Genomic DNA, 26,672 nt, shown 5'->3' on the forward strand with positions numbered 1-26,672 from the left:
CTCGTTCTCATCCCGCCTTCCTCAGAAACGTGTGGAAGGGGCATGTGCCAGCGGCCCGGGCCGCTCCGGCGATGCTCCAGCGGCTCCCCCGGGCCGTGCCATCGGTCTGGCGGCGATTCCCAGGGCGCGTGGAATCCCGCTCGCGGGGAGCAGCGGGGCCGAGGCAGGGGTACCACGGCACCGGCAGCGGGGTGGGCTTGGGCAGGCCGGGCAGCGGCTTGGGGCCGGGCGGCGCCATCCCGTGTCCCGCATCGCAAACGCCGTCTCCCGCACCGCGCCGCCCCTCAGGGGCCCCGCGCGCCGTTTCCGTTAAAGGGGGTGCCGCCGCTGGGGGGGGCGCGGGGCGGGCCCCCCGCGCGCGCCGCCTCAGGGGGGGCGCCAGGGCCCCTCCCCGGGGGCGCCTCCCCTGCGGTACCTGGCGGGCACCGGGAGCGCGGGGAGCGCCCTGCCCGCCGCCCGGGGAACCGGGGCAGCGAGGGCTACTCTCCGCGCCCGACTCCGCGGAGGGGAGTTTGGGGTGGGAAGGGGGGGGTGCGGCGGGGAAGGCGGTCCCTTTAAGAAGAGCCCGGGGCGCGCGGTCTCTTTAAAAGGGGAGGAGGGGGCGTGGGCGCCGCGGGGCAAGGGCCGGGTTATGTTAATAAGGGGCGGGGCCGCGCGGCAGAAGGTGGCCTGTCTCTTTAAGAGCCCGGCTGGTACCACCGTGCGGCAAAGGGGGAAGGGCTGCAGTCCCCTCCCTCTGGCTGGGGAGAGGCGGGGCGGGGGGGCCGGGCGAGACCACTGCGCGGCGCGGGGAGCGGGAGGCGGTCCCGCCGGCGGCCGAGTGAGTAGCGGACGGTACCATTGCCGGGGCGGGGCGCGCGCGACGGGCGGTACCATTCCTCTCTCCGCGGGTTGCGGGACGCGGGCGGGAGGGGGGGGGCGCGGTGGGGGGTGGGGGGGGAGGATAGAACCGGTGTGGGGAAAAGGCGAGGGGGGGGCAGCGGGCGGGGGGAGCGGGCGCGAGGGGCTGCGCTGGGCGGTACCATGTGCGCGGGGAGCGGGGGGGGGGGAGGCGCCGGCGGACAATGGAGCCTGTGTGTGGTGCGGGAGGGGGACAGAGCCGCCGCGCCGCCCCCGCCGGCCCCGGCTGAGCGCGGTGAGTGCGGGGCGGGCACCGGGCACCGGCACCCGCACCGCCCGCCCCGACTTCGGGAGTTGGGGGGGTCCCGGGGGTGCCCCAAAGGAGGCGGCGAGGGGAGCTCAGGGGTTGCAGGGAGTGCCTGGGGGGCTGTGATCCATGGAGGGATGTGTGGGTAGCTGGGGATGCTCCGGGAGGTGTGCTCCGGCGATGTGTGAGGAGCAGGGGATGCTCCTGGGGAACTGTGGCTCCGTGGAATGTGTGGGGAGGCCGGGGATGTGCCCCGTGGAGGGATGTGGGGAGCAGCGGATGCTCCGGGAGCCGTGCTCCGTGAATGTGTGGGGAGCAGGGGATCCTGGTGGGATGTGCTCCACGGAGGGATGTGTTGGGAGCAGGGGTATGCTGCAGGCGCTGTGCTCCATGGAAGGATGTGTGGGGCATGGGGGATTTCTGGGAGCTGTGCTGGGATGAGTGGGGGGCTTTGGGGTGCACTGGGAGCCCTGGGGGTTGCGCTGTATGGGGCGGCACATGGAATGCTGTGCCTCGCGTGTTGGTGCAGGGGATGCCCCGGGGGCTGTGATATATGGAGGAATGTATGGGATGCCATAGGGCATGTGCTGGGAGGAGGGATGTCGGCTGTCCTGGGTCGCACTGTGGTGCATGGGGTGCTCCAGGAGCTGTGCTTGGTGGAGGATGTGTGGGATGCTCGGTGGTGCGGGGGATGTGCTGGGGCTCTTCGCTGTGTGGAGGCGTGTGTGGGGTGCCGTGCTGGGGCCACTGGGGCTCTGCTGTGTGCAGGGCTGTGGGTGCGGCACTGGGGTGATCTGTGCTGCCCTGAGCTCTATGGAAGCGCCTTTGGGCCGTGCTGTGGAAGAGGACGGTGTTGGGGGACCAGAGAGGTGGTTGTGAGATTCCAATCTCACTCAGGGGCTGGGACATAGGATGGGAGGGGCTGTTGGGTTGGGAATGAAGACTGTCCTAGGAGAAAGAGGCTGATGTAAAAGTGGGGCGGGAGCTGCATTCGTGAACTCTGTGGTTGAGCTGAAGTGAGGGGCTGGGGCACAGAGATCCACAGTAGGTGTAGGGAGTGGGATACAAGGTGAAACGTGCAGTGAGAGGGTGGGAGATGCTGGGTGGGATATTAGATCACCTGGGACGGGCTGTGAGGAAGGGATGGTGGGCTGTGGTGCAGGAAGAACTGAACTATGGGCATCTGCAGGAAAAATGTGGAGAGCTGGAAAGAAAGGAGGTTTGCTGGGGAGAGTGGTACATGAAGGGAAGCATGTGAGGAGCTGGGACTTGAGTCATTGTCAGAAAGAGATAGGGGAAGCACTGGGAGCCAGAATATGGGGTAGGAAGTGCTTTCAGTGTGAGGGAGGTGCACATGATATGAGGGTAATTGTGGAGCTCCAGAGATCTGTCTATCCAGAGATCTGTCTATCCAGAGATAGGGGAAGCACTGTAGATAGATCAGGAATCCAGGGAAGCTAAGCGTGTAGTATCAAACTAGTAAGTGGGATACTAAGTGTGGGAGGGGATCTTGTATATGGGGATTGTGGGGAAGAGCAGTACTGTCAAGGCAGGGGAAATGTGTTTATTTGGAAGGATTCCTACTAGGTAGAGGAGAGGCTGTTGTGTGTATGCATGAGTCTGTGCTCTGACTGGCTGCAAAGGGGGATGAGAGGCTTAATCTGAAGTTAAGGGTTGGATGATGAGAAAAAAAAATGAACAGTGGAGACCCCAAATACATAGGGAAATGGTGAGAAAGGTGGATGTGTGCAGGCAGCAAGACTCCACTTCTAGGATGAGAGAGATGCATTTCTGTGTTGTTCATCTCCTTGTTCATCTCCCAAGTTCTATGTGTAGGTGATGGGTCTAAAAAAGGCCTCTGAGGATGGAATGTTTGGGATGTGGAAAGTGGATTTTACTCAGGGAGGGTAGACAAAGCATGAGGAGACAGATGGGAAGAATCTGATGTGACAGTCAATTGTGGGTTGTTATTTGGGTGTAAAGTATTAAGGTGGGATGATTGCATGATTAGTGGTTTAATAGTAAACTACATGAGAGATCAGAAAATTGTCATGCAGCAAAGAATGAAGTAAGTGTTAGATGGGAGCTGTCTGTGGGGTGAGTGAAAGCCCACCAAGGTGAAAGGGAAGATGCTTTTACTCTTCAGATGCCAAACCTAACATGGACTCTGAAGCTGTTCTGGAAATAACCATGAACCTCACTTTTGGGAGAGGGACATCAAGTCTTGTAGCCCTTACCTGGTGAAGTAACACCTCCTTGGTCTGGGCAGAGAAGAAAGGGCTGTGCCAAGTCAAGTTTGTCTCCTTAAGCCTCCCTGTTGGTGACTGGTTGCTTTTCTCTCAAAACACAGTTGGAGGAAGCGAGGGAGACAGTTCTCTCTCTTTTTAGGGGTTCCAGTTACATTTTTATTTTCCTTGAAAGTATTTTGTCCTTGATTTCTCTGTGAAAAGCCCACACAGACATAGGATGCTCTTAAGCATCCTTAAATGTATCAAGCTTTGAAAGCATGAGGAAAAAAAAGTGATGCAGATTTTTTTTTTCCTTATGTTTTGTTGGATTATTTGATCAGTGATTGCTCAAGATATTACAATAACAACCATTGGGAAGCTAGGCAAGGCATTATATGAAAGCAAATGAAAGAATTAACATACTTTAACAGCTTTATTCCCACTTCTTTTTGTTTACCTCTGTCCTGCTTCCTCTGAGGTCTGCGATGGCGAATTTCTGGTTGAAGTGGGGTGTTCAGGTGTGGCGTGGGGGAAGTTGATCGGGGCACACACACACACACACACACACACAAACACACACAGAGCTGTTTTGTGTCAATCCCACGGCAGAAGAGCTATGCCTGCAGGAGGGCACACGCCTGCATCCCATGGCACAGGGATCTGCTTTCTTGCCTGAGCTACACGGGTTGTTTTCCTGAGGTTTTATAGCCATTTTGGACGAGTTGGCATGATGGCTCTGTTATGCGGTGTGGATTTTTTTTCTTTTAACAGTGATCTCTAAAGAGATTATTTTTAATGAATGTGTCCTTTTTTTCTTACTCAGTGCATAAAAATGGCTCAAGGGCTCATATTCTTTCCCTGTCTCCCTTGCTGGCCTCTCCTCAAACAACAAAAGAAAGGCATCTTTCTTTTTTTGACTTGGAGTTAGCAACGATGTTAGTTTTGGGATTTTGGAATTTTCTCAGTGGGGCAAGTGCCTTTTTTGTTGTTGTTGTGGTGGTTTTTTTGTTTAGGTTTTTTGGTTTTTGGGGGTTTTTTTGGGTCGGGATTTTATTGTGGAGAGGGGTCTGGGGATCTTGGGTCTCACTGCACTTGTGTGAACTCTTAACACCTTAATTGAAGGGGTGGAGATGCTGAATCACTAACAAAGACCTCCTTTATCCAAAATGTTAATCAATCATTGACGTTAAATAAGTGTGAACAAAACCAAGCAAAAAAAAAAACCCACCCTAAACAAGTTTTTGTGCAAGTCCCCCTCCCATTCAGCTGCTCATCTTTGGTCAGGTTAACGTGATAAATTCTTTTGGGGATGTATTTTGTGCCTGTGCACTTGGCTTTTGTGATGTTTGGTAGAAGTTCTGTTTATGACTTCTCAGTGTAGGTTTTCCCAATACAGATTATTTAGCTCCTAGATGTCTGAAGATGTTCTGGGAGAAATTGTGATTTGCTCTGGTGTGGAGGAGTAGCTGGAGTATGATGGTTCTGTTGTGACCATCTTTTTGTATACTAGATTGTTGGTTTTTTTCTTGTTTGTTTTGGGGAGGTATTTTGCTTTTTCTCTCTTGTGATCAGTTAATTTGTTTATTGGTCAACACAATCTTCTAAGCTAGGCAGGACCTGAATTTTAATGTGAAAGAAAATAAATAGGTTTCTGGTCATACAACCAGAAGCTTTGTAGATCTCTTCTGGATATTATGAATACAAAGGGTGTGGACTCTTTCTTCCCTGTGCTTTCCCCCTCCTTTCCCCCCATTTTGCATTTCATCTTTACAGTTCATGTACTTGGATTGTTTTCAGTTAGGGTTAGTCCACAGCCAAACTACATTTGTCACCAAATATCCAAATATAGAAACTGAGGCGACTGTAAGCCACAGGGCTAAAATATTCATATACTACAGCTTTTTTGAGCAGTTTATGTGTTTGATGTGGATAAGAATGGAGTACCTTTGATCCATATTTCCCAGCTATTCAAAGGCTTGCTACTCTGCAGCACATTGACTTCCCATACCTATTTCTACATGTTTCTTTCTAGATGTTGTTTTTTCCTGAGTTCTTGACATGCCGTGTCAATTCTCTTGCCTCACAAACTGTGCCTATGGCTTAGGAATTTTGCTGGTCTTTTATAAATTCAATAGGAATAAATCCCAACCCCAAACAGCAACAACTTTATCCTGTGAATTACACCCATTTAAGTATTCAAACTAATCCCTATCCTAAATGTGAGCTGGGCTACCTTGCAAGGCTTTTTCCCTTTCTGCTTTAGAAGTTTGTCAGAATTTCTTCATAGCAATGCAGGCAGCCTTCATAAAATCCTTCTAACTCGTTTGTGTGGCCTTGGACTTCACAGAAATCTCTGTGCCTCCTAAGGTTTGTGGTCTGTTTACATAGATATGAAGTCCTTTAACCCAGCAAGTTTTGCTGTGGGCTTGGATTTCCTGCTTAGAAGCTCTGCTGGAGTCCCTCTAGTCTTCCTGCTGGCAAAATAAAGGTGTTAACTCAGTTTTTCAGAGCAATTTGTGAATGGAAGGAGATTTCACTGCTGAATTTTTGTTCAAGTACTGCTCTGCCTATTGAATTTAAAAGAGCTTTCTCCTACATAGCCTTACTTGTCTGATAGGTTTTTTAACTGCTTTTAAAGTTTAATTGTTTTGGAGGTTGACCTCCTTTGTAGTAGGAACTATACCAGTCCAGAAGAACAGGAACTTTATTCATAATTAGGAAGTTCCAGATAATCTTGAAGAACTTGAACAAAAGAAATCGATCTGTTTGGGAATTTCCTGAAGGGTTGCCTTTAAGACCATGCAGGCTCATAAACACTGGTTAGCAACAATAGGTGACATTCAATGTGCTGAATCCAAGTGAACTGTTCCAGTGTTAAATTTTGATTTATATTTTTGAAGGAGCAGGGGTGTGCTTTGTGACTGTGCCATTACCTGTGGGCCAAGCTGCCCTGTGTTCCTGTAAGCATTTCCTTCAGTGCTAGAACTGGGCTTTGAGGAATCCTTGGTGCTCATCTGTTTTGACTCTGCACCACCCTGCTGTGTGTGCTGGTGCTGCTGCTGGAGCAGCTGGATGCTGGAACAGATCAGGGAGCTGATCTGGATTAGAAGTAGCCTAGCAAAGAAATGATGATACTTAGCCTGCATCAGTTTGCCAGGCTGGTTTGGTCTTTGGCCACGGGCACATCAGACAGTGTGGTGCAAGGGTGGGAGTAAATATTGGTACCAGCAGTTCTCTAAGGTGGTGTTGCTGCCAAAAGGAATGCTCATCTAACTGTACCCCTAAGAGTCTGCTAAACTTGCTAAATGTTTTTTTCACCTGTTTGTTACAGCTTCCCTTGCCTGAGAACAGTTCCTTCAGCTTACCTTGTTCTTTTTGCCAAAAATCATCTCTGAACATACATGCAAGGTATCAAAAGAGAAGCCCTCTTTGAGAAGCTTTAAGCAGGGCCAGCAAAAGTGGTGGCTTCGCTGTGGAAGAGTTTCTGCTGCTTCAAGACTTTCTGATGATGCAGCACATGTACTGTAAATTGACGATAGACTATTTAGTGTGGTTGCAATTAAGCAGTGAAACTCATGCTGTGAGAATCTTGCTGAGGAGTAAGAATTCAACAAGAGTTAAAAAGCATCAGATGTCTTTAAGAATATGAAGAATATTCAGTTATTGTAATCAGTGACAGTGGAAATTTTGGAAGAGGTATTAAGCCTGTGGTCTAAACAGTGTTGTTTTTTTTTTTATTCTGCTCTAGCAGTTGTGCTTCTATATTGGGAAAGGGAGGGATGGAATAGCTTGTTGTGCCCGGGTTTGCTGCAGGGCTCTCACACTCCTCTCTGGAAACTTGATTGAGAACCAGTGTATGAGATGTGCCATAGGTTTCTGGTCAGACCCTGGTCAACTATCCTGAAATTTGGTCTGAGTTACTAAACTGTGGCTATTGTGAAGTGAACTGCTGCTTCACAACTTTTTATTTTTACATTTTCTTTACTCCTACTTTTCTAGGTTCTTATCTGTTCTTCTGCGGAGTTGAATCTGAGCACTCTGGTTTTGATCTACTTTGACAACACTAATTGAATTTATTTTAAATACTGTTATGAAATTGCAGTTAACTATATCTGAAGAATGAATGTTATCTCTCTAAAGAGATCCCTTTTTTTCAGACAGACTTAAAAGCAGAGGTGGGATTTTCCTTGTTTAGCCTCCAAGAAGATGCTTGAGGAATAGGGAAGGGAGATGAACAGTGGAACTGTAAGGTGGTTGCCCGGTTTGTTTTTTTAAAGCCTAGGCAGAATCAATGAAATCTTTTAAAGGAAGGAAAAAGGAAAGTGCCTTTCACCACTAACATGATTTCTTTCAACAAAGAAAGATGGAGCAATGTCTTCTGAGATTTCACTGAAAATTGGGTGCTGTAGTCTTGAAAAGAGTGCTGGTTTTAACAGCTCCTTAGTGGTACAGTCGATGGCATAAAGAGTGGATGATATACACAATAATTTAGCTGCATATGGAATCGAGGGAGAACTTGCTGTTTTCTGTATTGAGTTCAGAGCAGTTGTTGTTTAGGAACAGATAGCCACTCAGCTGCCTGTTCAACTCCTAGCACTGGCAATTACTCTGAGCTGGGTGTCTTGTTTTTATGGCTGTTTGGCCTCTTAAGAAAGCAATGCCACTGTGTTTTTCCTTTTTGGCTTTCTGGTGAGGCTCTGTCTGTATAGTAGCAGAGCAAGAGAGCTGTAAATCACTGACCCACCTTGTCACTGCATGGTCTCCGTGTGCCTGTGGTTGTCCTCTCTGCCTTCTGAACAAAGGGTGCAGATATCTGTTTTACCTTATCAGCAGGGTGGCTGGGGCCCATGGGCTCTTTTAAAACCAGGGTTGCTTGGATTTGGTGGTGAACTTGAGAGCAGAGCTTGGCTCCTAATGTGCCTGTGATTTATCCACTCGACCATGTTACTTATGCTCTACAAATTGCTTTAAGTCTGTGAGTCTGCCCGTGTATGTTGTGTCAAGCTATCTTTGCCACCTTTGCAATGTGTACAGGGTTGTGAAGACCTGAACAAAATTCTAGTTTAGTGGTTCACTGATAAAAACACTGGGTGAGATCAAGTGGTGCAGGCCATTTTCAAGTTGCTCAGAGCTCTGCTTTCTGCATTTTGCTAACTGACTCCTTCAGGTGTCTTGGTACACTGTTCCACTGCCTGTGAAATAGCGATGTTTTATCGATGTACCAATCTGGATTTGTCTGAGGATTGATTAGAAATGTATTTGCAGTGTAATAGAAAAACAACTGCTGTAGCCTGTTGAGGTGAGCAGCCAAAGCCTCACAGGGACAGCTGGTACAGTGGACAGTTGAGGCGAGTCCTGTGTATGGAGAAACTCTTTCAGAACTTGCTCCTATGGAGTGGAAGTTTCCCACCACAGTTTATATGTATGTATGAGAAAAAAAGTAAAAAACACTTCAGGTCAAAATGATTTGACAGCTCATTAGCAAGAAACACTTTCTTCTGCTCTTGAAAATAATATTTTTTATATATATGCATATATACGAAAAAAATATTTAACCTTCTTGTGGTTGGGGGACAGAAGGTTGAAACCTGTCAGGCAAATAGCCACCATCCAGCGGAATCTGTCTGAATGCTTTAGTGAAAGCCACTTTGATTTGACAGTTATGAGGCTTTGAAAATAGCGCCGTGTTTATACAGCACAGTAAATACTTTGAAGTGCGTTAGCTGTGCTGTACATGCGTGGCTAACTAGAGGAATATTAAATGCCTACATCTTGTGTTGAGTGAGGGAGGATCCTGCAGCAATTGGAATTGCATGCTCCTCGTACTTTTATAAGATCGTGTCAAAGCAGTAGATTTGATAATAGACCTGATTGATACAATTGCTTAATTTCTTGTCAAAATAACAGTTTTACACGCAGTGTTCTGAGATCTTTGAGGTGACCTCATGTTATTTATCAAACGTCAGTTTTTCATCCCAGCAGCTTTGATATAATCGTGTAGCATCGTGGAGTACTGTGTACATGCAGTTTTTGCTTGCTGGAGCGCTTTGAAGTGCTTTACTCCTTAGAAGAGTCATTGCTGTGTGGAAGATCCTGCCTTTAACGGCTGGGAAGCCAGTATGGAATCACTGCACTCACTCAGACTGAGGGTTGTGCTGCCTCTCACATGCCTAATGTGGGTCTAAAATCAAAGCAGTGAGAGGTGTCAGTGCACCAGGGACAAGCACACCCTGGCACACATTTTACCCAGCAGTAAGCTGCAGGGGATGTAGTAACTCTTCAGCGCTGCTCCGTGGGAATGCTGGGTTGGTGGTGTTGAGCTCGCCAAGGTGCCTGAGAACAGCAGAGGGCTCGTGTAAAGGACAGAGCAGAGGGGGATGGCTGGTGGTGACAGTCCTGGACGAAAACTGGTCTGGCAGGCACTGCTGGAAGGTAGTGATGCTCAGGAGAGCCTTAGAAAAGTGCTCATTTGGGAGGAGAGAGACCAGAGAGCTGTAAAGGTGAAGGTTAACATGAAGGAAAGTGTACGGCTTGCCCCCATCAATTCCGACTGGTGTCGTGTGTCATGTCCCCTTGCAGCCGAGTGGGGAATCACTGCTTGCTGTAGCACTGGGTTTTTCCTCAGAGGAGCTCTGTCCTGTACGGACCCATCCCAGCCCCACTTAGCTTATGAAAACTGACAAGATGTGCAGCCCAAGGAGTTATGCCTGAGGATTGCTTCTTATCTTTGATTCCTGGATGCCTGTTGAAGGGATGCTGAAAGGGAAGAAAAAGCACTTGGGTTTTTTTCTGTGTTTGAACTGATTGGTGACTTGTTTCTCCCAAGCCTTTTGTTTAAGCAGTGTGGTGTTAGACAAACTGCTGTCTCCTTGGTCCTGTCCTCCATCCAGTGCTTCAGCATATTTTCCCTCAGTGCCTTTCACAGATTAGTTTCTAGAGAATGGGCTGCTGGCAAGCTCGACACAGGTGTCTTTTACCTGTGGTTGTTCATGCTAATGTTCCTACTTGAATTTTGAAAAAATATACCCAGAGAAGTAGGGGAAAGAGATTGCCTGTGGCTTCTCCTAACTCCTGAAAAGTAAATGAAGTTTTGACAGAAGCCAAAGCTATGAGAGCAGGCCATAGAAAACTCTCATTACCCACTGGACTCCTGCATGCAATGCTGACTGATGCTATTAACTGCTGACATGATATAGAAAGCTGCAGAAGCCTGTCATACAGTAGGGAAATACTGTTAAAATGTGTCTTGAAAAAATCCCTTATTGCTCGAGGTTTTGATCTCTGTCGGTGTTAACAATAGCTGGAACTCCACAGCAGCCCGGCTGCTGCTCAGTAAGCGACGCTCAATGTAGGGACTCCAGACTCCACTTGTGAGGTACATAGACTGCTCCCAGCACTGCTAACAGAGGTGGAGCTGAAGTGATGTTGGCAGCTGCGCTGGAGTGCGCCGGGGCTGAGCTGAGGTCACACGATGTCGTGACAGAGTGCGCGGCGGTGTCCCTGGCACCCCGGCTGACCCGCACCTGCCAGTGCCACTGCTGCTGCTGAGGCTGAAATGGCTGGAGCACCGAGGGGAAGTGTTCATAAGGTTCCTGTACACAAGCAGATAGCTGTAGCTTAGGCTTTGAGTTGGTTTTTTTTTTAAAGAATTTTTCTTTTGGCTTTTTCCCCGAACTGGTTTCTGGAACTGTGTCAGAATCTGCCAAGAGCTTCTTCCAGTCCAAGTGAACCAAGTAGTTCAAGTGTTTTTACATAATAGCAGATGGGAAATTGAAAAGCTCTCAGTGTTTGTCTGTGTACACCTTGAATTTGATCACTAGCGTCCATAAGTGTCTGTCTCCTCCACTACTTTGGGGAAGCACTGTACAACTGGGAAGGAGTTGTACAGAGTGAGAAGCTGTCTAGGGCAGCCACGCATCCCCACCGGATTAATAATGCACTGGGGTGTTGTTAAATACACTGAAAATAAAGTCTAATGGATTTACAGTTGTCTGTTTGACAAGGAGTGTTAGTGTTATTCACAACTCTTAACTTGTGAGAGTAGCAGGCAACATGTCTGTTGCAAAAGTCTATTTTGGAATGATTTTAAAGTACTAAAAAGACTGATTACTTATACAGCCTTTAAATCATGGTTTGTTATCCATGTACTTGTCAGAAGGAAGAGAATAGTTGCTAGAGATACCATTTTCTCAGAAAAGGGGATAGTGACATGAGAAACTCATAAAACACTTAATTCTCTGAGCCTTTGAGTTTGTATTGTGCTTTGTCAGTGATTGTCTTCACTCCCCATTTTAAAGATGTAGAGCCAAAGGTTGGGTTTTCTGTGGCCTTTGTTGTTTTGAATGGACTTCAGGAGAGATTTGTTCTTTGGGAAAGGTCCACATGTGTGGTGATAGGGGCTGGGGGGAAGTATGGGAGAAAGGTATCTGTCCTGTCTTATTTGAGAGATGTAGATGGTCAGGCACAGGTAGGCTCAGCAGAGCTGCATTGTGTGGCCACACTGTACTGCATTGCATGGGCCTGATTAAATATTCTTACAGCTTCTGGGAGGCTTATCCACTGGTCCTAAATTCTTCCGTTAAATGAAGCATTCAAGGGAATTTCTTTCCATGTAATGGCATAGAATCTTGCATACCCTTTCCCTGTCTGTTTGTTGGTCTTCAGGGTGCTAATTTTAGGTGATTCTGTATTTGCTCAGCCCCTTTCTTTGTGCTTTCGGGCTGGAGGTAGTCGTGGGCAATAACCTACTCATTTAGAGTTCAGCAGAGAGGTGCTTACACACAACATATGCAGGAGAAGGTATTTTTCCTGTGGAGGTTACAATTCTGCCTGGCAGAGATTGTGTAGCCCCCACATTTGTGTCACCTCAACTTATTTTGCTACAAGTTCTTGATTATTCTTTTTATTGCAAGTAATTTCTGGTATAAAACTGTGAGCAGAGAGATAGTGCTGTGCAGCCTTTGGAATAGCAGTGATTTCTCTGATGTGGTGAGATGGAATTCTTTGGGAGACTGTGAGAACTTTGTGTATCATTTTTTATTGTTGTGACATAAATATAGGAAAGTCCGTACTATTTCAGGATAAGTTAGGACCATCTAGAAACTGATGACTGGCTGTGAGTTGCTATCTAATCACCATAGATGAACAACTTATCTCTACGTACCTTTAGGTGTCCAAGTTATTTATCTGAAGGCACCTGAGGTATTTTCTGCCCTTGTTTAAGCAAAAGGGCAGAGGGACCTGGCAGAAGATGGGCACAAATGTATTTCAATAAGTATAAGTCTATCCATGCCTTTGCCATCAGTCAGTACTGCCTCCTTTGTGCCAATGCCAGTGAGCATATGGACACCTGGTGGGATGAAATAGGAAAGTTGTCTCCTGAATATTATTGGTATTATCTGGAGTTCATTTTCAGCTGTATCACAAGTGCTGGAAGGGATAGAGTTGGATAGGCTTAAGCAGGTTGAAGTTGCTTTCCTGGGTCCAGTACAGAGCTGGTGTGCAGAAGGTAAGGTTGCATTTTTGCCAGACTATTTGAATGCTGATGTGTTCGATCCTAGTAGTGTGACAGGCATGTGCTGTATCTGTTCTGGGAAAGGATGAGGAGGACAGCTTTTGCTAGGAGGCAGATTTAAAGGTGTATTTATTAGCCCTTGGTAGAGAGCCCTGTCTAGAAATTGGGACTGCTTCAAGGGATTGAAGTGTCTTGTGTCTCTACATCCTCAAGTGCCAGGAAGATGTATGGGAGGTAGAATATTCATGTCATTTTATCTATTTGCTTTTACGTGATCTTAAGGAAGTCTGACAGCTCCATAAAAGCTTTGACTAACACTTCCTGTGCCCTCCTTGTTTCCTGATCACTCTCCTTATCAACGAGGTGTGTAATCAAGTACTTATTAAACAACAGCTTATTAAAAAGTAACGTGCAGCACAGCTGCAAGTGTGTAAAATAAGCAAGTGCTCAACAAAACTGCTAAGTGCAGCACGTGATGAAAACCAGTGGTAGCTCTTGGGTGTAGTGGAGTCACCTTTTGCCAGTGCAGCTATTCTCCCTCTCATGTGGTTGAATGAGGGTCGGAGAAGTTGGAGGTGCCCTTCCCAGTAAAAATGTGCTGAAGGAGCGCGTTGGCTGATTCACTGCCTTGCCCCACCTCTCTGGTCACACAGGGAATCCACTGGTGGATACACTTGCAGAAGTTTGCTTCCTGGTGGCTGTCAGGATCAGCGGTTGCTCAAATGCCTCCTGCTGCTGCTATTCTTGCTTCCTCCTAAAGCTTCTGTTCTTCTCTGAGCAATCTCTTATTCCACTCTCCTTCCTTACCCACTCCACTGTCACAGATACAATTCAGGGTGTGGGCTCAGCTTGCATTCAGAGTTATCATTTGTTTTCTGCAGCAGCAGGTCTCCAGCCTTTTTTCTTTTTTCCATGCTGATTTTGAGCTCTTAATACCCTCAGTCCAGCACAGACTGACAATCCCAGAAAGGCCAGGGGGAAAATAGCAGTGTGCTCTTTCTTGTATGCAGGGAAAGGTTTCTTGCCTTTAATGCTTATGTCACAGTCAGGCCAAAAGTCTGATACTTTTATCTTCTTGGTATGTCTTTATTTCATCTCTCCACGTTCTCCTCCTCAAAGAGGGAGAAAAGACTGAAGTGAATCAGTGATAACTGCAGCTGTTCCTGCTGGAATAGCCACAGTGCTGTGCACCTCCAAGTATTTGACCACTTGTCACTATCCAGCTTCTTCAGCTTAAGGCCATAAGGTAGGAATTAGCTAGTTTGAATTTTTTAAAACCATCTATTTGCCACCATCTATATGGTGGCTGGTTTGTAGAAGTACAGGAGTGGTCAGAATATTTAACTGAAAGGTAAACCAAGATGTGCATTTGCATCTTGTTAGTTACTCTGTGGTAGCTGCTTTGTGTGCATGCTCTCACCCTTTTGCTCTTAAATTCACTGTAAAGCTAACTGCCTTGTGCTGGCAGGGCTAAGACTGCAGGTGAGCAGCAGAGATGGGACACTAGGGAGTGGAATAACAGTGCAGTAACTGGGTAGCCTAAAAAGATGGATGACGTCCCTCTTGCAGTCCTGAGCTATGGTGTGCAAGGCTGTCCTTCCTTGCTAGGCTGGGATTGAATGTTTCAAGGAATAGAGCTCTGAGCAATGTTTATGATAAATTCTCTCCATCTTGATGTGTGCTGGTGTTCACATGCTTTCCTCTTCAAGGGAAAAAGTGTTTTCTGTCCCTGCTTTGGTAGAGGTGTGTCAGTATTGGCACTGGCATGGCTTAGGCTGTATTGTTTCGTTGGGTGGGGTGGGGGAAAGGGGAGAGGAGATATAACTGAGTAATTGGATTCAGGGATGATTGTGCTGCTGTGGTGAGTTTTACTGGATGAAGCAGCTTGTTGCGATAGGTGTTTGTTTCAGCTTCTGTCTGCAGGTGTGACTTGGCTAGATAAGGATGGTCTATCACGTTGATGATTTCATTGTTTGATTTGGCTGGACTGGGTGGAGAATGTAGCTGCATTGTTTGGGACTAGCTTTGTAGTTCGGTTTTGTGAAGTGGATTGCTCGGCAGCACATTGCTACATTATTAAGGTGAAGCTGCAGTAGATAATAGTTGGAGAATGTTGGAGGGAAGAGAATATGCACAGGCTTTCACAGCGCATAACTAATTGAGCCTCCAGCTCCTGTGTTTCTGTTGGGAGATCTGGTCAGCAGAATGCATTGGGATTACACAGAAAAATTTTGGTAGTGATTTCAGTTTGCAGTTGTACTTTAACTGCAAGACTGTCCATGCTGTGTAAATAGCTGAGAGTGCTCTGAGATACCATGCTGGCCCTGACAGTGTGAGTGTTGTCTGGATTCATACTGTTCTTGCAGCCTCTACAGTTTTCACAGTGGGTGAGGGAGAAGCTGGCAGGTCACTGCTCTTTTTTTTTTTTTTTTTTACCAACCTCAAATTTACCAGTAAGCCGCTCTTCAGAGCCTGCATTTCCTTGTATTGCTGAACATTCAGGCACTTAAACTTGCTTTGGAGTCCCTCCTTCCTGCAGGGTATGCAGTGATGTGAAGTAGGAGCTGCCAGAGCAGTAGATAGTGCTTCCTCCTTCTACAACCTGCCTGGTTTTCCCCTAGATGTGATTGCCTGGCTTTGCCTGATACTTGATGTTTCTGTTTATACATTGTCTGGCTGTGGAGGAGGTTGCATATGTGAAGCACAAGGGTTTGGCAGGAGTTGCTGGGCACATTGTGAGGGGAAGGTGAACCTTTGAAGAGAGATGGGTGCAGAGAAGGGAAGGTGACATGGCCAAGCTTTGTGCCAGCTTCTCTAAGCACAGATGAGCTCATGGGAATCCAGCTGGCTAAACGTGGGAGTGCTAAAGCAGGTCTGCCCTATTTCCCCTCCATGGGCAGCATGGGTCTTCTGAGTTTTCCAGTCTGATGGTGGCTTCTTGGGCGCTAATACATCTTTCCAGGCTGAGCAGAAGCTTCTCCTTGTTGGCGGTTCAGAGCAACTTTTGATTTCTCTGCCTTTGTGGTTGAATGCATGGAAGGGGTGCACAGCTTGGCTGTGACTTCTTGTTGGTGAAACTTTTCCTCTCCTTTTTCCAGGTGACTGTTTTTTGTGAGACAAGTGGTTTGCAACTCATGGCCTCCATGATGAGTACTGCAGTGTCGTGACACCAGGGGTCTCGGTAAGCTACTTGTTGGAAAAATAAGGATCTATAATATCTCCAGAAATGGAGATCTGTCTCTTTTGTCTCTGCAGTTGAAGTTTGAATTAATTTAAGGCCATTCTAATTGTAGGCTGCGAGTGGGGTGGGGATACATTTTCACCTGTTCACACCGCCTCCTCTGAGCTTATAATGGTAGTGATGTGGTTACATGATCAACCAGGTCAGGGGGCAAATCCAGCTGAATAGAAATTCCTGTTGTTTCCCTTGGGTTAGTTCCCATTTAGATCTTTCCCTGATGTGGTTGGGAGAGGTGGTGAGAATGAGTAGCTGGCCGAACCATCCTTTTTCTCTGCAACCTTTGCCTGCCAAACAAACCTTAAAGCCATCCTGAAAATACAGTCTTGGATGTAGCTTTCCAAAATGTCTTGAAAAGTGGTTTGACCATTCACTGTCACTGACCCTACCTCTAATTTAAGGCAGTGATATAGGCTTTGCTATGGCAGGCAGACTCCAGCTGCAAAAATACATTTCTCTAGAGCTTTTGCATTATTGAACCCTAGATTCCCAGGATTATATATGCTAGAAGTGCATTGAGAAAAATCACAAGACATTCCATTTCACATTATAAAAGGTGGTACATTCCCTGTGTGCAGAAATAAGAAGCTGAGAAAGTTGAGTTGCTGTTGTTCCTCCAATGAATATATTGATGTATCCTTTATAGCTCTCTCTGGTAAGAATAAATTTAAACTGAAATTGGAAAACACAGTTCCCTTGCACAGCGCATCAGTTCTAATATATGGAGGATGTGTGTATATAGAATAATAAAAAAGTAAGGTTAAAAAATTGGAGGGTTCTCCTCCCACCCCTGGGTGAAGTACTTGAAGGTCTGGCCAGGAATACCATGTAGCCAGTGTGATTGTGATTCTTCTCTTCATGTTTTCTCATTGCACTGTGCAAGACTGGGACTCTTGAGACAGTTCTCATCTTGTAATAAAAGGTAACATAATGTAGAAATATCCAAATGGAAAAGCAGAGGATGAAACAACCAGAATACTTAAATTCATCATGCAGGCATCTACATCCTGCTGTAAGCATCAAGCTCTGTTCACTTTTATGCTGTTACTCCTTTTCTCTCTCTCTCTTTTTTAACCTGGAATTCACTGTCTTTTCAACCGCACCTTCACCTTAAGGAGGGGTGCTCGCAGAGATCCACTGACTTTTACACATGTATCAATCCTTTAGGAAAGCAGAGTTGGGTGTTGTTGATAATGTTACAGTCTTGTTTAACAAAACAGACATAGGAGCCAAATTTGCATGCAAAGATGATACAATTTAGCTATGTGTGAAGAGGTTCTCTCTCCTCTTTAATCCATCTGTATAGAAGCAGCTGTAATTGCAACATGATAGTATGGGCAATAGTGATAGGGTAACTCCAACATTGTTCCCAAAATCAGTGGGATAACCAGCTAATAGCCCCAGAGAGGCATGTGGGTCCTCTGGAGTGTGTGGCTCAGACTAGAGTTCATCCGATTATGCCTGATAAGAGGCCTTTAAAATGAGACATTTGCTGCAGAAACATTCTCTACCTTAATAGGTTTGTGCAGGGCAGTGGAGGTGAGAATAAGGAGTAGGATGACTTCTCTGGCTCATGAAGGAGACATGTGGTAAGCAGGAGAATTTTTGGAGGTGATGCAGAACTTCATACAACCACTGCAATGTGGATCACTATCATATTAAAGTAGAGGATTGCAAAGTCACTAAAATGTGTAATAGCACAACCTCACAACTGTACAAATTTGGGGAACTGGAAAACCACGGTGATCAATACTACAAGCTGCTGATAACTCTACTGGACCCTTAAGACACAGGTCATAGAGCACCTGTGTCTTAATCCTCTGGTGTCATCAGCACATAAACCAATTTTTTTGTTTTGAAAGGCAGTTTGAACAGTAGTTTCTTTATAAAATTCAAGACACTCCCATCCTAGTAGGATTTATTTAGTTTCATTTGGTATTTCTAGGAAGAAACGGCTTCTTTGATGCTGAGAAGGAATATTGGGAATATTTACATTTGAATAATACTTAACTAGCAATGCGTAATACATTAACAATAAATCTTAGTTAGATTCTAAATTAAGTGGATTTGCATCTGAGTAGGTGAGATGAACAGGAGAGATTTTGTTGAAACATAAACAAGACAGAAATTTGTTCCAAAATAATTTAGCCCAAAGCACGTAAACAGTAATGTTCAATAGTTTCCACCTCCAGAAACAGCATTATGCGCCTTATTGCCTGCGTCATGCATATTGTTTCTTAGAAAGAAGTTGAAAAAGCAGCTGCTTTTTTTGTGCCCTTTTTTTTTTTTCTTTTTAAGCCTCAATAATCTGTAGAGTGTTCCTGAGCAAATTTAGATGGGTACTACTCCAGTGCTTTTTTGGCCTTTCTAATAGATATGATGAGTTACCAACCCCTTGTGTTTTCAGAGTAATCACACAGAGCAGTAGCCTACAGGTGGTCAGGAAAGCATTTTATTTTATTTTTATTTTTCTCCCTTTATGTAACCCTTAGCATACATCATTGAACATATGCCTAGGTATAGTGGACCAAAGAGACAGAAGATTTAAGCAGAGTTCATGTTCTTAAGAAATATCAGATTACAGACATTCACTGGGGAATTTTGGACAGCTAAGTCTTGTTGGGGATTTGTACTTTTGGCTACCTCCTGACTTGCTGTGAGGTGTCTTTAGCTTGAGCAGAGATGCAGCATCAAAATGTTCTGATACAAGGTACTTCCCTGTTTTGTTGACTCCAGGATGATTTGCTGTGGCCAAAGGGAAGATGGCCTCATTGCCTCTAAACTGAATGGCCAGCCAGGGCTGCCTCTGGTCTGAAATACACATCTATCTGAAAGCTCTTCTGTATCTTCCCGGGAATGGGGGGAAAATTGCCATGCATTGCTTCACACCAGACACATCTGCTTAGGAAGTTCCTCACTGGTTTTCTGTTCTCTCCTTGTGGGGTGGTTTGCAGTGTGCCCTGGAGATGCGAGACTTCCCCTGGGCAGCAGGAGGCACGCATCTAGAGAATGCTGGAGCTGCAGGAGGGAAGTGCCCAGTGCAAAAGCAGCGAGGAGCAAAGAGAAAAAAGGCGAGCAGGCAGCCGGCACTGAGAGAAGCGGGTGGCAGAAAGTGCTTCGGCGCTGCCTCTGGCGGCACGCTCCCCAGAGGAACTTGACGAGAGCCCATCTGCGTGTGTGTGAGACTGTGAGCTCAGGATTTCTGTCAATGCATTCCAGTAACCCCAAAGTGAGGAACTCCCCGTCAGGCAACACACAGAGGTAAGGAGAAGAGCCTGGCAGTCAGCTGCTGTGGGTTGGTGCACATTGCCATCCCTACCCTGCTGCTGGAATAGCCCAGGAACTGGAGCAATGTGGCTTCACGGTCCCTCTGTGCTCCCACTGGATCTGCTGAGTACCTGAGCAGTGGCTGCACAGTGCTGATGGTGTCCCTGTTTGCAAGGCTCAGGATGAGCTGAAAGCTGTAAACCCATGAGGCATGGATTCTCCATTCCTGATGCTCTCCTCCTTTCCACCAGGTGCCTGGATAGGCTGTAGGAGAGTAAACCTGCTGTTTCTATCTTGGTGTTGTTTTGTTTTTTTTTTTTTTTTTTCCTTCCTCCTCATCTAATTATCTATTTCCCAAGGGGTATTTGGGCAGCAGCAGGTCTCTCTGTCTGTACTTTCTCACAAAATGCTTTCTCCATATTACTGGCTTGAACAGCCTGGAGAACTGATCAGCTGAGAACTGAGATCCTCTGCATCAGTCACCTGCCAGTGCAGCAGGTCAGCATTTTTTCTCCACTAATTTGGAAAGGGAAAAATATGAAAGCAAAGCAGTGTCCAGGGACTTAGGATGGTTCTGATTGACAGCATTCTTGAGTCTGATTATTTACTCCTAGAGGTCATCTGGAGCTTAACAGTATTTCAGAGGGAATGCTTCTGAGTCAGATGTCTGTCCAAAGGAAGAAACAGCTTGTGTGAGTCCCACAGTGAGGATGCTAGCAAGCACTGCCTGTTGGAAGTGATAGTGATGATGGGAAAACACAATGCAGAAGATCCAATAGCAATGGAGTAAGTGGAGGGTGAGGAGGGAAGGGGTGCCTAATATCTGTGGAACCCAGAGGAGCAAAATATTTTTAGGATGCAATTTGCTGGATAGAAGAGGAATGAAAGACTCTTGAGTCTCCTTTGGCAAATTCATCTGCCCCATTTTGCAGGAGTGTGCTTGGAGATGGTGTATCCTCCCCTTTCCTTATTCAGGGGCAGGTTGTAGCTGGTTTAATTGTTTTCACGGTCAGAGGTTTGTGTTTCTCTGGCAGCTCGCCCCAATGTATGACGAATGCTGCAGTAATGCTGGGTTTTCCTTGTGCTCCCTGTAGAACAGGATAGGGAGGTGCAAGGGAGGGGGTGTGGGGGGTCTGCTCTGATCAGAGCTGCAGCGCAGTTGGGGTACAGGAGAATGGCCAGAGGAACTTTATTATGCCTTGTTTGTTTACTCTGAGCTGGTCTTGGTGTGAGGTGCTTCTCTGTGCACATAGAAACCGTTGTCTTTATTGACAGAAGCACCAGAGGTGGGTCCTCATGTGACAGCAGTTTCTGGGATCTGGCAGGTCTGTGGTTTGCCCTGGTGCCTTCTTGAGCAATGAGATCTCATCTTGGATAATAACCCTTTCAGGGCATGTTCAAAAAAGCACCTGCATGACTCTAAGCTTGCAGGCATTTTTTATTTGTCAGCAATTGTCTTAGCTTGTAAAGGTGACAGTGGTTGTTTCTGCTTCACTCTAATCTGTTCCTACAGGGCTGAATGACTCAGTGGTGTGATTTGTCATTTTTTCCTTTTCTTTCTTTTTTTCTCTCTCCCCAGTAGCCCCAAATCAAAGCAGGAGGTGATGGTCCGTCCCCCTACAGTGATGTCCCCGTCTGGCAACCCTCAGCTGGATTCCAAATTTTCCAACCAAGGCAAACAAGGGGGCTCCACCAGCCAATCTCAGCCCTCTCCCTGTGACCCCAAAAGTGGAGGTCACACCCCCAAAGTGCTCCCAGGCCCGGGTGGGAGTATGGGGCTGAAGAATGGGGCTGGAAATGGTGCCAAGGGGAAGGGGAAGAGAGAGAGGAGCATTTCAGCAGACTCCTTTGAACAGAGGGAAGCTGGGACTCCGAATGATGACCCAGAAATCAAAGGTATGTTTGCTGGGGTTCGTGTGCAAGTGCAGACAATCAGTCTGCATCCTCTGTGAGATGGAGAATTGCTATGCAAGTATTAGTGAAACATTTATTTGTCTGGGGTTCTATAAGTTCCAGCCAATGAAGTCTGAAGGTCTTGAAAGCAGGCAGGAGGAGAGATTGTCATAGCTGACATTGGTAAATGTCTTGTTCACACTCAGTTAGAGCCCAGATCTGACTGGTGGGAAAGTTCCTTTGCAAGTCTTAAACTCCCCCAGAGGATTTAAAAATACAAATGCAACCTGTTGGTCTCCTTCTGGCTTTTGGCCTTTCAGGAACTGTTCTGTTGTAACTGGGGTTTTAAACAATATGCTGGTTTGTTTTGTCACAGATACATGGCCCGTGACACTCTGACTGGTAATACAAGCCAGAGAGTTGTGATTTCTGTGTTCTGCTCCTGGCTCCAACCTTGCCTCTGTGAGACAATGCAAAACCAGACCACATGTTCAGTTGTCCATCTTTGTTGTCCATTTGCTAGGTCACCTTGCTAAGGTGGCTGAGCAAAAAAAAAAAAAAGTAAAATGTTGTGGAAGTGTTTCCTTGAGGCAGACATGTTCCTACATAAAATTGTAGTTTTCCTGCTTTTCTGTGTGGTCATTAGAGAATTCAGAGAGATCAGTTGTGGAAACTGCCATTTTCCTTGGAAACGGACCCTAGAGGAGCTTTCTCCCAGTGTTGCTTGAAGACACCAAAGCTTTAGAGGAAAGATGTGTGGTGTAATAGAAGGAATTGCCTTTAGTGGTGCTTGAGGAAGAAGCAGGAAAATTCAGATGAGAAAAAGCTCTGATCACTTTCCAGAACTGATTTCCAAAGAGATCCCAAGATAGTGATTCCCTTCTTTTCCCCTTTGTCCCTTTCCAGACTGCAATTCTGCTGATCATGTGAAGTCCCAGGAGTCTCAGCACACACCACACTCCATGACTCCTTCAAATGCTTCAGCCCCAAGGTCTTCCACACCTTCCCATGGTCTGACTGCCACTTTGGAGCCAGCAAGTGGGCAGAAGACTCCATCCAAAGTGGTTTACGTCTTTTCTACTGAGATGGCCAACAAGTAAGTAGGTAGATGCTTGAATGTTTTCTGGGAGCAGGAATTATATTTGTGCTCATCTTCTAAGAGGTTATCAAGGGCATCAAGTAGCAAAAAGTCATTACTTGTTTTGGGGATGCAGAAAGGGTTGGAGTAGATAATGTCCCTACGTTTTTGCTCTGAGAAGTAATTGTTTACTTCTCTGATGTATAGGGATTTTTTTTTTTTGCAGATGTTTAGATATTGTTTTGCAATCCATGCAGTGAATAGCAGCCAGGATAGCTTAAACTGAGACATGAACCCTGCATGCTGATGAGTTTGTGGACATAAGCATTTTTCTTTTGCTACTCATCTAGAGTGAAATATGTGTGGTTAAGTCTTTCTCCCTTTTGCCAGCTGAAAGATAGAAAGGAGGCCAGTTAAGAAAAATTGATTCTTAGCTTCAGCTGGGTATGTGCATCTGTCTGTCTGTCTTTGCAGGGCTGCAGAAGCTGTGCTGAAGGGACAGGTGGAAACCATTGTGTCCTTTCATATCCAGAACATCTCAAACAGCAAGGCGGAACGGAACGCTGTACCCTTGGTAGGGAATACCTGCATGGGGGTGAGAAGGGGAAATTGCAAATGTGCCTATGTGTGATTCAGAGAGATGGATGATTATTTACACTCTGAAATAAGTTTTAGGAAGACAGACAGTTGTCATTCAGACCATCTGCAAATAAATATCTCGTGTCATCCAAAGAAGAGTTAGAGTCCTGAAATGTTTGGGTAATATATTTCCAACCCACTGGTCATGCAGAGCTAGCACAGATGAAAGGGGTCCCTGCAGTAATGCCTTGAGCAGAGTAGGTTTCTGCATTGCCAAGAGGCTGCTGTGTAATTGCTGCATGAAAGCTACCCTTCCCTGCAAATTTTGGGCTGGTTGGATTGAGAGTGGGCGTTTTGTTTGTACTGCTCCTTATGTGACGTCGTTGTAAGAAGAGCAAGTGACTGAGTGTGGCTTTCTCTTGCAGAACCCCCAGATCACTGCACTTCGGACTGAACCCAAGCCCCTGCCGCAGCCCCAGCCCCCCGCTGCCCAGGACCCGAACCCTCCCCAGAACGCTAAAATGCAGCCGACTCCACCCGTGTCAGCGCCAGTATCCAAACCCACTGGCCCCCCATGTCCCATAGATCAGGACAGTCCCAGTGTGGAAAGCAAAGTGATGTCTGTGGGCAGCCCTGCCAACTCTACCCCGTTGCAGACAGAGGGATTTGGGCAGAGTTCAACCCCCAATAATCGAGCAGTTAGCCCAGTTTCCCAAGGTAGCAATAGCTCTGCTGCAGATCCCAAAGGTCCTCCCCAGCAGGGGTCTGGTGGGGACCCATCCAGTTTGGGTGAGAATCCTGATGGACTGTCACAGGAGCAGTTGGAGCACCGAGAGCGCTCGTTGCAGACCCTGAGAGACATCCAGCGCATGCTCTTCCCTGATGAGAAGGAGTTTGCAGGAGGGCAAAGTGGGGGACCACCTCCAAATGCTGGGGTGCTGGATGGTCCCCAGAAGAAACCTGAAGGGCCGATACAGGCTATGATGGCTCAATCCCAAAGTTTAGGCAAAGGGTCGGGGTCTCGGACAGATGGAGGGGCTCCGTTTGGCCCTCAAGGACACAGGGACATGCCTTTTTCCCCAGATGAAATGGGGCCACCACCAATGAACTCCCAGTCAGGAGCCATAGGCCCAGACCACCTGGACCATATGACTCCTGAGCAAGTGGCCTGGCTCAAGCTGCAGCAGGAGTTCTATGAGGAGAAGAGAAGGAAGCAAGAGCAGGTGGTTGTGCAGCAGTGTTCCCTGCAGGACATGATGGTCCACCAGCATGGGCCTCGTGGGGTGGTCCGAGGTCCTCCCCCTCCCTACCAGATGACCCCTGGTGAGGGCTGGGGACCTGGGGGTCCAGAACCCTTCCCTGAAGGCATGAATATGTCACACTCTCTGCCCCCCAGGGGCATGGCCCCTCATCCCAACGTGCCCGGGAGCCAGATGCGCCTACCTGGTTTTGCAGGGATGATGAACCCTGACATGGAAGGCCCCAATGTCCCAAATCCTGTCTCACGGCCTGGGCTTTCAGGAGTTAGTTGGCCAGATGATGTGCCAAAAATCCCAGATGGCCGAAACTTCCCCCCTGGTCAGGGTGTCTTCAGTGGCCCTGGCCGAGGGGAGCGGTTCCCCAATCCGCAGGGCCTGCCTGAAGAGCTCTATCAGCAGCAGCTGGCTGAGAAACAGATGGGCCTCCCTCCTGGTCTGAACATGGAAGGCATCAGGCCCGGCATGGAGATCAACAGAATGATGCCCTCCCAGAGACACATGGAACCTGGGAATAACCCCATCTTCCCTCGCATGCCGGTAGAAGGACCGATGAGCCCCTCTAGGGGGGACTTCCCAAAAGGCATACCCCCACAAATGGCTTCTAGCAGGGAGCTGGAGTTTGGGATGGGCCCTGGCAGCATGAAGGGGGACATGGGCATGAATGTCAGCATGGGCTCCAACCCACCCCTCGTCCCTCAGAAGCTGAGGGAGGCAGGAGTCGGGCCGGAAGAGATGATGAAGCTGCGCCCTGGTGTCTCGGAGATGCTCTCCTCTCAGCAGAAAATGGTGCCGCTGCCGTTTGGGGAGCACCCGCAGCAGGAGTATGGCATGGGTCCCAGGCCTTTCCTTCCCATGTCTCAGGGCCCAGGAGTCGGTCTCCGGAATCTCAGAGAACAGATTGGGCCTGACCAAAGGACTAACAACCGGCTCAGCCACATGCCGCCACTACCTCTCAATCCCACCAGTAACCCGAATAGCCTCAACACTGCTCCCCCTGCGCAGCGCAGCCTCGGCCGCAAGCCCTTGGATATATCTGCAGCCGGTCAGGTGCATTCGCCGGGAATCAACCCCCTGAAGTCCCCCACCATGCGCCAGGTCCAGTCTCCCATGATGGGGTCTCCCTCGGGGAACCTCAAGTCTCCCCAGACGCCCTCCCAGCTGGCAGGAATGCTCGCGGGTCCCACTGCCGCAGCTGCTGCTGCCTCCATTAAATCCCCTCCTGTGCTGGGGTCTGCTGCTGCTTCTCCTGTCCACCTCAAGTCTCCGTCTCTCCCCGCACCTTCTCCTGGATGGACTTCATCTCCGAAGCCCCCTTTGCAGAGCCCTGGGATTCCCCCGAACCATAAGGCGTCTCTAACCATGTCTTCTCCAGCCATGCTGGGGAACGTGGAGTCTGGTGAGTGCTGCCTCTTGCCAGCCAGATTCGGTGCTTTGGTTTGTGTCAAGTCATCCAGGGTGTGCAGCAAAGGGAGGGAGGAGGGCTCCTGCAGCAGGACAAGAGCTGGATGGCCCTTTCCCTGTTTGAGGGGGGCTGTGCTGAGGGTCTGGTGGGTGGCCATGCAAGAGGAGGGTGAGGGCTTCCCCTCCTGATGTATTAGTGGGTTCGCACCATGCCTCCCGTGTGTCCAGCTGAGGGCTGGTCACTCTGAGGACGTAAAAGCAAAAGGATGGGGTGGAGAGGTGTGAAAAGATATGGAGGATCAATGGAAGAATTCTCTCCCTGGAGGGGTCTTTTGCTGTTCTGCCATAGCTCGTAGTCATTGTAGCTCAACAGAGAAGATCCTGTTGATATTATTAAAGCACTTTGGTATAAAAAGTTCCTACAAAGACATGCTGAGCAGTTAACCAGCTGTGTATCTGGGTATGGGTCAGGAATGATTGCTCCTTTCTGGATTTACATTGCAGACAGGAAGTTGTAATTCAGTTGTTCAGGTTTCAAGCATTTTGGAGTGATCTAACCAGCACTGTATGTAACATTTGGTTGGATGCTGAGCCGTGCTGTGCCTGAGACCTCTGGGTCCAGGTGCTGGCACACCTCTGCCCTCACCCTCTCAAAGCTCACCTGCCCTTCAGTTCAGGCTTACATTGCTCTGGGCGGCCTTCCCGCCTGGGAAATTCTCCTGGCTGGGAACGAGGAGCCCTTTGCCCACGTTGCCCTCTAGTGCTGCCGCGGGTAACAGCGGGGACCGGGATGTGCCTGCGGGGTCGGTGGCTTGGGAAGACACCCAAGTGCCTCAGTCTGTGCCTTAAGTAGTGCTTAATGACTGCTTTGACATGCAGCTCTTCCAAAGCATGCATCTTTCAGCATTGCAGTTTTTTTCCCTATTCTTCTTTCCTCTTTTGGTTGGGAGGGGCTGAGGAACGTGCAGTGAATTTTCTGTGAGAGTGCTGCTTCAGTTTAGCATCTTTCCTTCACATTGGTCTGGGTGGCATAAAATTCACCAGAGAAAAACAAAGGAGATTTGAAGT

The 26,672-nt window shown here is 47.7% G+C and overlaps 1 protein-coding gene across 4 annotated transcripts in view; it reads left to right on the forward strand.

Annotated features, from left to right (window-relative positions):
* The first annotated feature begins 729 nt into the window (after positions 1–729).
* The window catches only part of BCL9 (BCL9 transcription coactivator), a 30,063-nt gene continuing 4,120 nt past the window's right edge, over positions 730–26,672 (forward strand). For 2 of the 4 annotated variants that reach the window (XM_066340887.1, XM_066340890.1), the window contains exons 1-7: positions 730–820; positions 15,988–16,070; positions 19,082–19,388; positions 20,974–21,290; positions 22,194–22,383; positions 22,840–22,939; positions 23,370–25,599. In XM_066340887.1, coding sequence (XP_066196984.1) covers positions 19,336–19,388; positions 20,974–21,290; positions 22,194–22,383; positions 22,840–22,939; positions 23,370–25,599 — 2,890 coding nt within the window. In that variant the 5' untranslated portion in view covers positions 730–820; positions 15,988–16,070; positions 19,082–19,335. Of the gene's footprint in view, positions 821–1,022; positions 1,136–15,987; positions 16,071–19,081; positions 19,389–20,973; positions 21,291–22,193; positions 22,384–22,839; positions 22,940–23,369; positions 25,600–26,672 lie in introns of those variants that run through there. The other 2 variants (XM_066340889.1, XM_066340888.1) reach the window with 2 other exon arrangements.

This window comes from Sylvia atricapilla, chromosome 2 (assembly GCF_009819655.1).
Source record: "Sylvia atricapilla isolate bSylAtr1 chromosome 2, bSylAtr1.pri, whole genome shotgun sequence".
NCBI classification, from domain to species: Eukaryota; Metazoa; Chordata; class Aves; order Passeriformes; family Sylviidae; genus Sylvia; species Sylvia atricapilla.